Source organism: Lepidochelys kempii, chromosome 8, assembly GCF_965140285.1.
Source record: "Lepidochelys kempii isolate rLepKem1 chromosome 8, rLepKem1.hap1, whole genome shotgun sequence".
Classification (NCBI taxonomy): domain Eukaryota; kingdom Metazoa; phylum Chordata; order Testudines; family Cheloniidae; genus Lepidochelys; species Lepidochelys kempii.
The window spans coordinates 69,202,173-69,217,601 of record NC_136387.1 but is presented as its reverse complement, the minus strand read 5'-3'; the positions used below and the strand labels follow the sequence as shown (position 1 = coordinate 69,217,601).

At 38.5% G+C, this 15,429-nt stretch overlaps 1 protein-coding gene across 1 annotated transcript in view; it reads right to left on the bottom strand.

The window, feature by feature from the left end:
* COL11A1 (collagen type XI alpha 1 chain) overlaps positions 1–15,429 on the bottom strand; it is a 233,551-nt gene that overhangs the window by 15,191 nt on the left and 202,931 nt on the right. Inside the window, exons 55-57 of the mRNA XM_073356872.2 lie at positions 6,181–6,234; positions 5,519–5,626; positions 5,378–5,431 (exon numbers count right to left, since the gene is read on the bottom strand). Of these exons, the coding sequence (XP_073212973.1) occupies positions 5,378–5,431; positions 5,519–5,626; positions 6,181–6,234 (216 nt within the window). The remainder of the gene's footprint in view (positions 1–5,377; positions 5,432–5,518; positions 5,627–6,180; positions 6,235–15,429) is intronic.

Here is a 15,429-nt window from a genome sequence, read left to right as displayed (position 1 = left end):
ACAAACACACACAATAACACAAGAGATTAAGCAGTGTTAATGGACATCATTTCATTAGCTGGTAGTTAAACTTACTTTATCTGAATTAGTTTTAAAAGAGGCTAGACAGAATCCACAGAAGTATGTGGTGCTCAATATCTAATTTAGTAATGGACCACCTGAAATGTCCACAAATTGACACTGGCAGGAGTCATTCCCAGCATTCCTGAGATGAAAAGCAGGATACCATGATGTGAGATTTGAAGACAGGAAAGTAAACGTGGAAGTGGGGAGCTAGAGGACGCCACAGGAGTTGGAAAACACATTCCCAAGAGAACAAAATGGAAAATCCAGAAGCTGCCATTTCCACTGTGTGAAGAGCTTCTGACTTCACATCCTCTGCTATGGGTACAAAACAGTCTTCCCTAATTTTCATTTGTGAGTGAGTTTAGAACTCCCAAATGTGCGTTTGCTTGAGCCAGATATAGAGGGCCACATTTTGTCCTGATTTAATGGAGATTGCACTGAAGGAGGTAGTGAGAGAAGAAATCAGGGCAGAATTTGGCCTAATATGCAAGCTTCCTCATGTTGTTCAGCCAATGCACTTCTTTCTGCTCTTCCAGGTCTGGGTTATTTTGGAGAAGAGGTTGTAAATCACATCAAATTGGTGATTTTGTAACGTCTTCCAATGTAACGTCTTCCAATGGGCTAAGTGCTCATTTTCTCTTGTGGCCTAAGAAAGACCTGACCTTGGCTTCTAGATTTCTGTATGGCCCTGCACCTAGCCAAAACATGAGAAAGGGGGAGGTTCAGAGCTCCAGAGCTAGATTTCTGTCAAGGGGAAAAAACAGGGAACAGACAGGGATCTTAATTATCTCTCAGCTCCATGGGACAGCCACTCAGAAGTTTTTACAGTCCAAGGCTCAGCAGAACTCCGCATTATAGAATACAGCACCCTGGTTTTTTTAGAGGATCCAGTGTTAGACGATGCTAGGAGAAATCCGCCAAAGGGCTCCACTGGTGTTGTGCTGACTGGCAGGCAGGATAAAACTGCAGGAAGCCAGAAGGCCTGGGGATCCACACCAATATCACTGAGATTCTACAGATGCCCCAGAGGTACACAGGGTTTGGAGCACTGTGAACCCCTTACTTATTCCAGATCTGACACAACCAAAGGTTGATCTTGTGAGCTCTCCTCATAACCGATGGAAGAATTTGGAATAAACTTCATGATCGGAAACTCACATAATTTTCCTTTCCCCTTCTGCCTCCTTGAGAGTTTTTCTGTTAACTTTAACAAGGACATAAGGGAAGTCTATTAAGATATTAATCTTGTGATAGTTACAACAAAGGTGTTTATTTTTTAAAAATCTGGAAAGATGAGACTATGTCTGGAAGAACTCTTCGCTTACAAACTTGATAAATCTCTTGCTATTCGTATGAGGAGCAAAACAAAATTCTGATTTTGATTAATTTGTGCAGAATAAAGTGAAAATCCAAGTGACGCAGGGCATATGCACATGTAGAAGAGGCATTAATTTCTCAGAGCCATTAATCTCACACTGGACATGTGTACATTGGGGAGAGGAGGTGCTAAAATGATCCAGTATCTCATCGCTACCAGTCTCCTGCTGCCAGGGGGCATATGAGAAGTTATGATATGGATAGCAGTCATAAATGACACTTCCAATGTGGCACAGATTCAGAAGTACCACAACTCTTCATGTACAAATTTTTATTCAGTGTGTACCTTTTCCATTTCTACTTCAGGATATCAGTTGATGCAAAAGACTAGGCAAATACATAATTCATGAACAAAAAGGGAAAAGGAAAACAGGTCTGATATGTTTTTTAGCTTCTGGAATATAGAATCAAACATTTTCACCTGCAGCATGTTGTTCTCTGCTGCATATCTACTTTGGCATGCTTCTCACAACCGCAGTCCATGGGGAATGCAACCTAAACTCAGCAACTGCAGTCTCTGAACTTTATTTCAGATGTGAACCAAAGTTTAATATGCTGCTGTGTAAATCTAATGATTTACTAGAGCTAGCTAATCAACAGGCAATCTTGAATTCTTATTTTCAATGGTATATAACTCATTAATATACTTTGCTTCTGATTGAAATTGGGCATTTAAAATAGCCTCAGGACAGGTCTTTTAACTATACATTTTATTTTAAATCCCACCGGACATTTTTGCTACTTAAATGTGAAAAGGGATATTCAATGACCAGTAAATTTTTGTTTTAGAAGAGGAAAGATGGCTCTTTGATTAAGGAACAGTGCTGGGACTCAGGCAATCTGGGTTCAGTTCCTGACTATTCCACAGATTTCTTGTCTGACCTTGAGCAAGTCACCTAATCTCTGTGCCTCAAGTCTCCCTCTGCACTAAGGAAATAGCAATAGTGTCTTTCTCCCACTCTTTGTCTTATCTAATTAGATTGTAAGCTCTTCAGGAAGGAGCTGTCTCTCTTCCTAATGTATATATGCAGTGTCTAGCACAACTGGACCCTGATTTTGCTTGGAGCCTCTACTGATACTGTAATGCAAATTATGTATGGATTGATAGACATGTTGCATCACAGTCCATTGGGAGAAACAATTCTAGTCCTGAAAAAATGTAAATACATGTTCTGAAGCTCTTTCTTGCTTATAGGGTAAAATCATGGGTTTTGAACATTTGCAAAAATCTATATTGGTCAACCGGAATGTGTCCATACAATGTTCCAATCAATGAAAAAAAATCTATTCTTCTTGTTACGATACACACAAGAAAGTGAAAAAGTGTTTCAGAGGCGAAAGTCCTAGCAAGGACTCATTCAGGAAGCATTTTATTTTAGATGATGAATTGCACATTTTCTCAACCACATTTGTATTGGCTGTGAGAACCTGACGATATGCTCTGCAGCTGTTTTAGCTAAAACCCAACCCTCAGTACCTGGCTTCAGAAGTGAGAGGGAAGTGGGGCAGGAATCCTTTTCACAAAGGATGTCTGGAGCAGCTGTATAGTTAATCTGCAGAAGCTACTTCAGTCCTAGGGCCTATGTAGGGGTACCTATCCCTGCCAGGCCATGAGGGGAGAGGAGGGTACAGGAAGATTCCTCCGGCCTTCTGACCCTTATCACCTATGCACGGTTGAACCACGCCATTTGCAATAAAAGAAGAGAAGGAATTTACCTCTTACGGCGCCAGCATCTTGATGTGCTGTGGTTGTGTCACTGTGCACATCAGCACCAGTTAAAACTTCCAGCAACAAAAGAAACAGTTGCTTTTATTTAATGTGTGACAGCAGAAGAACATACCCTTGTGTGTCATTTGAGAACCTGACACTTGCTCTTCCATTTCACTCAACCATGACTGTGTCCATGTTCTATTTCAAAGCCTTTATCCCTAATGTGTCATCCTGGAAATGTATTAAATGCCTTCTGTTCAGCATCAGAATATTTATTACCTCCTCCTGACATCTGAGCAGCATCACCTCAGAGGCAGACCTTCTAGAACTTCCTCCCAACTAAAAGCCTTATCCAGAGTAAGTCCTCAAAACTTCCAATCTTTCAGTCTGCCCAGGGCCATTTTCTCTCTTGAAACGCACCAATTTTCTCCCTTCCCACCTTGCAGATGTCTGTACCCATCCTCAGAGGGGTTAATAACAAATCAGATTATTTATAGGACTGCAGAGTGGGCAAATACAATGCATTCTAGTCAATCCAGATTTTGGCAAGTGAGAGACCTGAGACCTCTCTTATAGCTAGATCACCTTTGCTTAGCTGCAAAGATCCGAACCATCTGGCCAGGTATTGTAGATTTAAAATGTATATGTAATAAAAGCCTGGATTGCGATCAGCAATAACTTACTGCTCATCATGTTAGTTTTTCTATTCCTCATGAAGGACTTATTAAGAAAATTATGCCACTACTTCCACTGACTACTAGGACTTCTATATGCTTCGTTTCCTTTGGCCTTCATTATTCATGTGCAGTAATATTCATTTGGCCATTGAGCCACTTTTAAGAGATAAAGGAGCATTAAATACCACTCTGCAGCAGCCAAACATTTTTTAAACATTTCCTGTGGTTGTGGTGATTGGGCTAGAGTATGAATTAATTTGTGAAGTATTAGTTCCTTGCTTTACAGCCATATCAATATTATAGTCACAAAACATAGTTTGATGACTAATAAACTGCTCTGAAGTAACAATAAAACAGAATGCACATTCTGAGAATTAACTAAAGAGTTAACACAACAATTCATCATGAAACACAACTTTGTAGCAAGCTACAAAGACCTGTAGGTTTCCCCCAACAACGCACTGTGCAGGAGTGCAGTTTTGGCTTTGGCTAGGTTTTCCATGAGCAGCAGTTTATATAGTAGGTGATGATTCCATTTAATCTTAAATGCTTGGGGAGTAATAAGGACAAATATTATAGCAGCCCCAAAAATGGATCTGAGGCTGTGATAAGGGTAGGATAAGGTAAAATAGTAATGTAAGAGCTCAGAGTCCAAATGGAAAAGAGAATGGGAAAATAAAGCATGTAACAACATGCAGGTTGCTGTGCAGTATAAAAATGAAGACTTGATGAGCTGCATTGAGTAGTTTCTAAGGATGACACCCCTCATCTTTGACCTCTTTGAGATAGCTTTTTAGGATGAGATTTTAAAGGGCCCTACAGGACTTTGGTGTCCAACACCCATTGACTTTCAATAGCAGTTAGATGTCTAATTCCCTCAAGACCCTTTGAAAACCTCAACCATAAACTATTTCTTGAGGAAAGGAATAGTGAATTAAAGATGGAGTATGGCTCTGCCTTGCTAGGAAACCCATCCTGAAGTCTGGTTAGGTATAGATCTTCCTCACCATCCCTCTGATACTAATTCTGAATGTTCTTGAGTTTCAGTGATTAGTCAGACCCTTTAGGAATTACATGTACCTACATGACCTCAATTACCAGCAAAGGCTGCAGTGAAATCACCAATGTCAAGGAAATGTTCTTTTAACAGGATTATTTTTTTTCTGTTATAAAGGCCATAAGGCCTTATATTCACTAGTGTTTGTTTGGAGACAAACACATTTCTGGATAGTACACATTCTTGTACTTGTATATGTTGGTTTTTATTCTAATATTGGCCAGAGGATTGAAGGGATTGATACCCCGTTGCGTTACTCCAGTCTTATGTCAATGTAACTCCACTGATTCCAATGCAGTTGCTAATTTCTATTACTGGATAAAGCCGTTGTAAAGCAGGCACTCAATATTTTCAAACACAGAAGGATACAAGCCTTGTAACCACCGATTTGTACAATCAGTTCCCCTGAACATATATGGAGACCTTAATGGTACATTTTTAAGGACTTTTCTCTTTGACATAACATTGGAAGGAAGGAAGGATACTCACCATAGGACCAGGTGGTCCGTCCTGACCTGGTGCTCCAGGTAGTCCTTGTTCTCCCTATTAGAAACAATTAAGATCCCTTAAAAAGTGGATACACAAGATAAAAAAAAGATAAAAATCTTGCTGTATACTCAATGAACTCACCACAGGGCCAGGAATACCACGGAGACCCTCTGGACCAGGTTTTCCTGAAGGTCCCTGAGGACCAACTGGTCCTGTTTTTCCAGGTGCACCTTCTGAACCAGGTTCACCCTACAAGGAAGCACATATCAGATCAGATCATTAATGGAGTTGATTATCCATGGCTCGGTATGGGTGCATAAGTGAGACAGAGGACACAACGAGCTTTTCACACCCTTTGATCGCAGTCTGAATCTGTTCCCCTCAGGGCAGCCTTGGCCCCTGACTGATAACTATGATAACCTGCACTAAAGTTTATGGGATGGACATGACCATGTTCGCCCCATCTTTTCTGCACTAGCGAGATGACCTGGCCTTGCATTTGTGAGCAATGCACACAGCAACCCATCAAATATCTCTAGAAGCTTCTTTCCAGAGGGATGCCTCTGCACTGCATTACACACAAATGAATTATTGTGCAGCAAAAGTGAAGCAAAGGAATTTCACAACTTATAACTTATATAACCCTTTAAGCTGAGTTATTTACAACTTAACTGTGATTACTTTGGTAAGTTTAAAATATCACATACTATATGTAGAATAAATAGCTTAGAAAAAGCATGATTTAGTTTTTGGAATGGTTTTTGTATTTCACTGTTTAGAACAGATGTTCTTATATTTATTACCTTTGCACCTTTTTCACCTTGTCTGCCCTCAGCACCAGCTGCTCCAGGAGGGCCCTGTAAAGGAAGAAAAAGGTATAGGTATGAGATAAATACTGGTTCATAATTATAGTATATTAAAATTATATCGAAGTGGTGAAAATATGATCTGAAATGTTCTTACAATTTCCTCTGTATCAGTGAATAATAAGTTTGGTGAATGTTAATAGTAATATAAATAAAACATTTCTTGACCATTTTATCCACAAAATGAAAAATCCCACTTACCCCCCATTAAACCTTTTTTATTTTCATACATTTTATTAGGAGCTTACGACAAATACATTAAATAGAAAATCAAGTACCCTTTATAAACACAGAGCAAAGAGAATGACATAAATAAATATATCAAAAGACATAGGAAAACTTTATAAAAGTTAAGAGAAAAGGCAAATAACATTATAGGTAGGATTTCCAAACATGTCGAATATGTGCCTAAATCTGATCCAACTGAAGTCAATGGGACTTATATCACTAACTGCAATAAAAATCTAGGTATTATTATTGTGCCACGGTAAGGAGAATGAGAGGACACACACTTCTTCACCCTTTAAATTCCTGTATACAGAAATTATATCCATTTGTCTAAAATGTTAGGTTGCAAATCTGGGTGTTTCTGCACTGGATTTTGTTCAGGGCTGCAGTAGCAGAGTGTTGTGGAACAGTGATAAGGTTTAGCTGTAGATCCACATGGGTGGGACTTGGGAAGGGAATGCCAATGCTATGCCCGGCTACAGACAATGCCATCAATTTTTTAAAAGAAGTTTTTAAACTAAAAAAGGGATATTTTTCTGCTCCCAAACCATAAAAAGTTTAATTTTGATTTCAGGGGATTTATATACACAGTTCCTGTTACTAACAGAAGCTGTGTATGAAACTTCAGCGTACTGTACTTAAAAGGCTCCCCTTGAATGCCCTTAAATCTTTAAGATAAAAGACCACATGGTTTTCATACAAGGCTAGTTTTTAACTTGAGAAAGTTTTTCATTACAGCCAGATATTTCTTGCCTATAGCCATCGGCTGAAAAAACAGAAATCTGGAAAACTTTCTCAGTAAGAGTTATATGTCCATCTGTTTTATGAACAGTACAGGATATAGGAATTGCTTACCTTTAGTTCTTAAAATGTTTAAATAAGTGGGTATCTTTGTTTGTTAATATCCATAATACATAAACATTAAAAATGGGTTGTAAGGTTCAGCAGTATGAACAAAGCCAGTAATTTTTATCTACATTCTGCCTTTACATTCAGAATGATCAGGGATTGATCCTTCAGAAAGGGTCAAATTCAGGACTTGATTGGCAAAGGCATTCTCAGTTTTACGAATGTGTGAATAGTTTTAAAGTTAAACATATACCTAAGTGCTTTGGTGGATCAGGGTCTTGTGACAGATATGGCAATCTCCTGCAATACCATTGGGAGATTTTACTTGACTAAGTTTATGTATCATAGTATGCCAGGGATTGTATGTAATTCCATGGGGGAGACTGACCACAATCCTCCAGGAACTAAGAAATGTGTGTGGGGGGGAGGGGGAGGTTGGGGGTTTGTGTGTGTGTGGGGGGGTAGTGATTGGCACATTCACTCAGATTGTAACATCTCCAGAGATGTATCACCCCCTCGAAAGGCTTAATCTAGAATCTCCAGTGATTAGCAGACAAAGAAGAGACTTTTGGATAAATCACCTGAGATTAAACTGACATCCTGGTCCAGCAAACAGATGGAACAAAGGAAATGGGGGGAATCCTTAAGGAAGGGTTGGAGGGACCGATACCTGACAGAGCCCAGGATTGGAGATGGGGTGATCTCTGGAAAGTTGATTATCATGTGAGTAGGTTCTTCTATTGTTTTCAATATATATTTTTCTGTAATGCTTTTACCTTAAGAATAAATGTGGTTTCTTAGAAAGGGCAGTATGGTAACTTATAACTGTGGACAATTATGCTGTTTATATCCTCTGGAGAGAAAGCAATATGTAGATGCTGGCAATTTAGACCATCTGGCTTGCTGGGAATAACAGTGAAGAAAGGAACTGTACAACCTGGAAAAACCACAGTAAGGAGTGAGAGAGAGACATGGTTCTCTGCCCAATGGAGGTGATGGTTGAGGAGCTGTAAACTGAGAATGGTTGCCCTTGCTGGGCCAGATGGGTGGAAGGGAGGAAGAAATACAGGTGCAGTTGCCCTGAACTATGACAGACATCACACCTCAATTTAACTTAACTAAAGCCTACTTATACAATGGCTGAATTTGGCCTGAGCTGTTTTCACAGCTTGATACATTATGCTGTCTATTATATCGATGCATATCTAGAGCAACTCCTGATTTACCCTAGTGCTCCAAGTATTTATCATGAGTACATACCCATCACTCATTCACTACAGAAATGAAGCCATCTTTCTGGTGGAATGTAGCACCCACTATTTTCCAGCAATACTGTATGAAATGTTCCGCTAAAAAGAGGAGTGAAGTAAGCCTTTCCCACTGAAGTTACTGCAACCAGAATTAAATTACCCAAGTTGGATGTTGGCCACTCATTGTGGTTAACACTATCTACTCTTGTGAAAAATGCTGTGGGATTTTTGTAATAACCGCTGCCTCAGTTTTGCATAGTAGCAGCACAGTGCTCCCTAACAATAACCTAAGGCCCAGTTTGGTACTAACTCCAAGGAATAGGAGGAATATATAGTGTCTCCACCACCACCACCTGGTAGCAACAACAACATCTGGTTTATATTTATTTTTTTCAGGTCCCATGTCCAACAATGCTTAGCTACCAAGAGCTGAAAAGGTCATAGCTTAAGATGATCATAAGTAAAAATTATTAGCGGGAATATAAATGCACTTAGAAACATTTTAGGGACAGGAATATTTTCTCTATTATGAGCTAATTCACACATTCATTCTCTTTACCACTTGATAGTCATTTTTGCTTAATTCCTAAAAAGGTTAAAACCAACACTTTTCAGTTGGAGAAGCTGAAAGGAGTTGAGTGCAGTAGTACTTCCTTGAGAAGTATGTTCCCTGAATAATCTAAGCATACAGCTGCAAAATCAATTAGCAGAGCTAAAAACACTGTGATCGCTAAATTATAAATACAATGAATCATGATTGCTAAACAAAGGGGGTGAATTCATTATCAAACAATGCTAACGCTGCATCAAGCACAAAGTGGCTAAATGAACAGCGCTTTCTAACAGACTCTGATTGCTGGCATGGAACAGATGGTGCTTCTGCAGAAGAAGACTGCTAATTGTTATTTATCTTACTTTCCCGAGCTTGAATTGTTGTAGTGTATGGTAAATTTTAACTGACATAAAAGTTCTCAATAACAACTTAAAATTAATGCCATTTTCCCCCCAGCTATCACAGTAATGTTTATGATTTTATGCTATGCTTCGAAGTGGACGTATTGTCAGTTACATTCCACACATGCCTCCGAAGCAGATAAAAGAAACTTTTCTCCGTTTTGATGGTATATGAACATTGTATGTGGATTTTCTTGTCTGCATTTTTTCTGCTTCAGAATTTCCATATAATAATTTAAAAAATTCTATTCACAATCATCAGTCATCTAATTGAAATATGTTTCTTAGTGAAGACAGCACCATTAATTATTTTCATGACACATAACCACTGTTCAGCAATTTATGTTCAGAATACCTTCTCTGTATTTTTACTCAAGGGAAAGAGAGGAACTCAGCTTTATTTTCAAGTGCAATGGCCATCCTGATGAAGCAGCAATATGCTATACTCACAATGGGGAAAAAAAACTACATTTTTTCCAACATTCTGCATATGATTGAAAGTGACATGTAAAAGGGTCCAACTGACCAAGCAGTTACCTTGGTTTCTGATTTTCAAATGTCAGAAGCCTTCTACCACATACCATCTAAATCGATTATCTTTTGAAAAGCAGGCTGTATGCATTCTAGTTTTGAACAAAAATATGGCTAAATCTTATGCTGACTTTCCTACTTTTCTTTAAGCTTTTACCCATACATTTTTAGAGTGATGCATGGAGTTTTAGCTGCAAGTGATCCAGGCACCTACTTCATACCCATAAAGCTAATATATCAGAATGTGAGTTGACATAGGGCTGAAAAATGCCCCCAAACTGTTTCAGTAAAAAGCTGAAAGGAGACTAAGAAAAAAAAAACAACACTCACTGCTTGAGAGTCCCAGTTCAGTCTGCCTGCTTCAATTGTTACTGAGTCTAAATACCACTTGTCTTTTAAGGAAGTAATGGAAAGTTAGCATTCCATTATTCAGTGGTATCCTTTCTCCCTTCCTTTTTAAACTTCATCAGACAAAATCAATGAATTCAGATCAGATAGTATGGGAAGCAGCTGGTGCAACATTGCAGAATCTGTATGTGCTCACTAAAGAATTTATTTTGGAATCAACAATATACTGCCATGGTTTAATCACTGATTGATTTTCTGGAAATTAGATAAAGGTCCAAACCCAGATTCTGAACAATTAGATACTTAGCTTCCTTTCAGATTTTCAGCTTGTCACCATTTTGGCTTACCAACCATGTATCTGTTAATTTTTGTGGACTTTCTACCTAATGACTTTACCCCACTATCTTTAATTGAAATAGTGAAGCTGAAAAACAATGCATCTCTTTGGAAACACAAGGTTTAAAAGAAAATGTTGGTGGCCCCAACCCAACAAAAAGCAGAGGTTGGGCGGCAAAACTCTTACTGTCCATGATAATTTAGTACGTCCTTGGTCGCCACATAAGAATAATTAGCATTATGAAGTACTTTTCATCTTCAAAGCATTTTACAAACATTAACTGATTCTCCCCACATACCTCCAGTGAAAGACAGTTTTATTATCCTCATTTTACAGATGGGGAAACTCAGTGAAGCAAAGAGGGAGCATGTATCAGAGAGTGTGGGCTGACTTCCATCAGGATAAACCCTGTCAGAAGTTCCTGATGGTAGGAGAAAAAGTAGCCACAGTATCCCCTCCACAAGGGTTGGGTACCATTCATACAGTAAATGGTGACTGCAGGTGTGGAGGTGTGTCCGGGGCAGTGACTGGGCATGTCTACTAAGCTGCCTCTGCTGAAGGTCTTTAGTTGGGGGTGTCCTTATACATTAAAATAAATAAATAAATAAATAGAGCAGATATGTAAAATATACAGTAAGTTATTACTGCCTCTTTGAGGCCCTTTTTCAGGGAAGTACTTAACCAGGTGCTTAAATCCATTTCTCTTCAGAAAAGCACCTAAGCACATGCTTAAGTCCCCTACACTTCAATGGAACTTAAGCACATGCTTAAAGTTCAGCACATTCTTAAATGCTTATTTGAATCAGGGCCTGATTCTGCTAAAATATTAATCCCTGCCTCAACCACTTAGCGTACATTTCTATTTGCATCATGAAATCTATTTCTTAAAAATTCTGTTTATTTTCATCATGTAGGCTACAGTGACTGAATAGAAAAATATAATGCTCTGAAATATTTTATGTAGCTGCTGCTAAGCTCCTTTCAGTAAGAGAATATGAAACTGCTCTTGGATTTATACAGCTAGAATGATTGTTTCAGCATTAAAATGCTATGCTTTTAATTATCAGAGGGGTAGCCATGTTAGTCTGGATCTATAAAAGCGGCAAAGAGTCCTGTGGCACCTTATAGACTAACAGACGCATGCTTTTAATGGCACAATTTGTCCAATCTACTAGTACCTTGAGAAATGTACACCAAAATATCACAAAACTGAGAAAAATATACATATTGGAAAAATTACAACTTAAGTTTCTTTCTACCTTAAATAATAATTAGGCTATTCTCCTATGTTCATACCATGGTCGCTCACTACTTTGGGCTTGCCTAAGGACCAGTAGAAAATATTTTTGGACACACACCTTTCATTTTGGAAATACTTCCATTCCTCTTTAGAGCCTGAGAATTTGAGATTGTTCTTTTTTAAAAAATAGGTGTTTAAACTGATTTTCCCCATGTATGTTTGATAATTCTTCCCCAGGTTTTTAATTATAATCAAATTTCTTAGTAAAACCTATAAACAGGGAAGCAATTTACACTGAATAAAATTTAGTTTGTCAACTAAACGTCCCTGGATTATAAAAATAAAGAGGGTGTGTAACAATTCTGTATTGTATATTGTGCAAAGTCTCATTGGATGGGATTTCCAAAAGGACTCAGCATTGTCATTGGATTCAACAGAAGCAGAACTAAGTCAATATTGAATCCTTTATTAAAAATACATTGAATAGGTATGACTTTTAATCAACTGATATTTTAGGGCAGATAGCTTGCCTCACTCCTCTCTTGTTGTGCACAATCTTGGCAAACCGGAAAATCTGGCCATTCAAACCATGAAGTTGCTGTAACTGAATGTTTCCATTGCTAGAGCTGATGTCTCTAATTTTCTAAGCAGTGTGTCCAAAAATTCATGAAAGATTTTCATGCACAATTACTGTGATTGCTTGCACAATAACCGTTTAAATGTGTGAAGATTTCTGAACATACATTTATCTGATCTGATAAATGCATACAGTTATGAAAATTAGAGCCCTATAACAGATTAGTTGCTTTTTAAAATTTATTTAGATCATTATTAATGTATTCAAGAACTAATTTAATCATTTTTACAAACTATGTAGATGACTGCCACAAAATGTTCTTAAAAATGAAATGGTGGTTAGTTAACTTAGTAAATATAGAGTATTGGTATTGTGAAAATAAGTTTAAACGTAGTATTTAGTTCTGAAGACACACTGCTGTCTCATAAAAACAGCTACTCTACCTGAAGCTGTTCAGAACTGCATAGTGATATATACCTCTATAGTTGAACTCAGAAAAGTAACTTTAATGTGCGTTTGAGTGTATTAACTAGGACACTCGCTTAGAATCTTCCATTTTTGGTCAGCCATAGACTGCACACTTTCTTCTGGGAAAGACGTGACCAAAGTGAACCAGACCTTCATTGTGTCCATGCTAGAATAGTGCGATGCACTTTTCCTGGGACTGCCCACAAAAATCTAAGGATCTTCAGCTGTCACATCATGTTGCTGCACACTTCTTAATACATATTGCTCAGAAACAGCACACCACACCGGTGCTCCAAACATTGCACTGGCTAGCTGCTCTATTCCAGATTCAGTTCACTGTGCCGATTCTGAACATCAAAGGCTTTAGTGTGCTAGTGTAACACCGACAGACCCTGGTCGTCAGCAGGCAGGATCAAACCTGGGGCCTCTGGAGCTTAGTGCATGAGCCTCTACTGCATAAGCTAAAAGCCAACTGGCATTTAGCTAAGGCTATAGAGAAGGCTCATTAATCTGTTTCTCTCTCTCTCTCTCTCTCTAAGTGATCTCAGTGACACTAGATGGGTCAGAACACCACACCCAGAAGGTGTGTGGGTTATACTAGTACCAATTATTTTCTGTAACTGCCTTGCCCTTCACATCCCACCAAGGCAGATAATTCCCAGGCTGAAATTCACAGCAGCTGGCCCTACATTTGGAGCTCCCTACAACCAGAAATCAGGAGCTGAAGTCTTGTAGGACACAGTGGAAAACCCATCTTTTTGAATATGTCCTTGCCCAAGGTATTTGGGAGCTGTTTAACTGGGGCATCTCCTAGGGAACCAATTTAGAACTGATATTAGGATCCAGATTTTCCCAAACTGAGAAACCTAAAGTCATCTCATGAGCATGATTTACCATGACTGAACGGAGAAATCAGATTCAGGTAAATCCCTATGCATCAGTTTTTTTCAGCAGAAAGAAAACATGTTCATGCAACAGGGAACACCAGGCATTCTGGAATAAAGAGTTTCATAAAAGCGGAGTGGGGGATATCTATGTTTGTTTTCATATCTGACCTACACTAATTGATTTTGGATGAATGGGGGGCAGTGTTTGATTTGGAGGGAGAGGCAGCAGCAATAAGTGATTTCGGGGCAGTGACAGAAGTGATTTGGGGAAATAAATGAGGAGAAAAGGCAGGAAAGGGATTTGCAAATAGAAGACTGTGACTGGAAGGGAAAAGGAGGATATGCGGGAGGCAGAAAGAAAATATAAGAAGAGGAGAGAGCCTGAGTGAGAGCAAGATGCTGAGATAAACCTGTCATAGAGCCATGTAAGACTATGCATAGATGTGAATGAGTGGTTGAGTGGGGAGGGATTGATTGAGGAAGGGGGACTAAAGGAATATTGGGAAAGGGAGGCCAAAGAAGGATAATGGGTGAGAGTGATGAATAAAGAATGAGAGTATGTAAATGGAGTAGCTGAAGGAACCACACTTAAGTATTAAATGCAAGCTCAGATTGCTTGTCATTTCACAGAAAGAAAAACAAATTAGAGGGAACATTGTTTTCCAGTAATATGCTGGTCTTCTTGCCACAGCTCTCCACCTTCCCAGAGAGCAGCATTACTACTGAAATGGCATTGCCTCCTAATCAGGAAAGTAGGGTATTTGCCAGCACTTCCTGATAAAGCAGATTCTACTGTATTACTGATTATGTTTAGCAAAGGGTATTTTTAGTTTTGTTTCGCTAACAAAAATATGAAGCCTCAAGTCCTACATTGTCTCTTTCAAGTATAACAGCATAGAATTCTTTACAACCAGCAAAGTTTCACATATTCATGCAATCTAGAATCTGCTGCTACAAAATAATTTCCTAGAGAATTCAAGAATGTGATTACTTGGCAAGAGTAATACATAGTTATTTTGTTCTTTGTATGAACACTAAATTGGAGATTTGCAGTGCCACAAATTAGAAATGGAGTGATTGAGTTTGTGTTTTTACTCTGCATTTTTATCTAAGCACAATCTGACAGTATCTTTATTTTGCTGAGAATAAGCAACAGTCTTTCACTGTAATAAAGCAGGAAGTTGTAATTTGGAGTAGAACAAACATGTTAATATTCAATCAAGCCATATTCCAGTTCTTGTGATAAGATTTCTAATCCTACCATAATCATCTGAAGAATTATAAATGTGTTGTAAATTGGTGCAAATAGATAAAACTAATTAAGCATGTCAGTTCACTCAAGCCTATTAAATAGACCAATTTAACTAATTTTTAAAGCAGGTTTCAGTTTACGTTTAAAGATACCATCCTTTTATTCAGTGTACAAACTGCATCTAATTGCTTTCTGAGGCAGACCTAACGGTTGATGTGTCTACAGCAGTTCTGCAAGTATAACATTTACAGGTTTCTATTAGCTG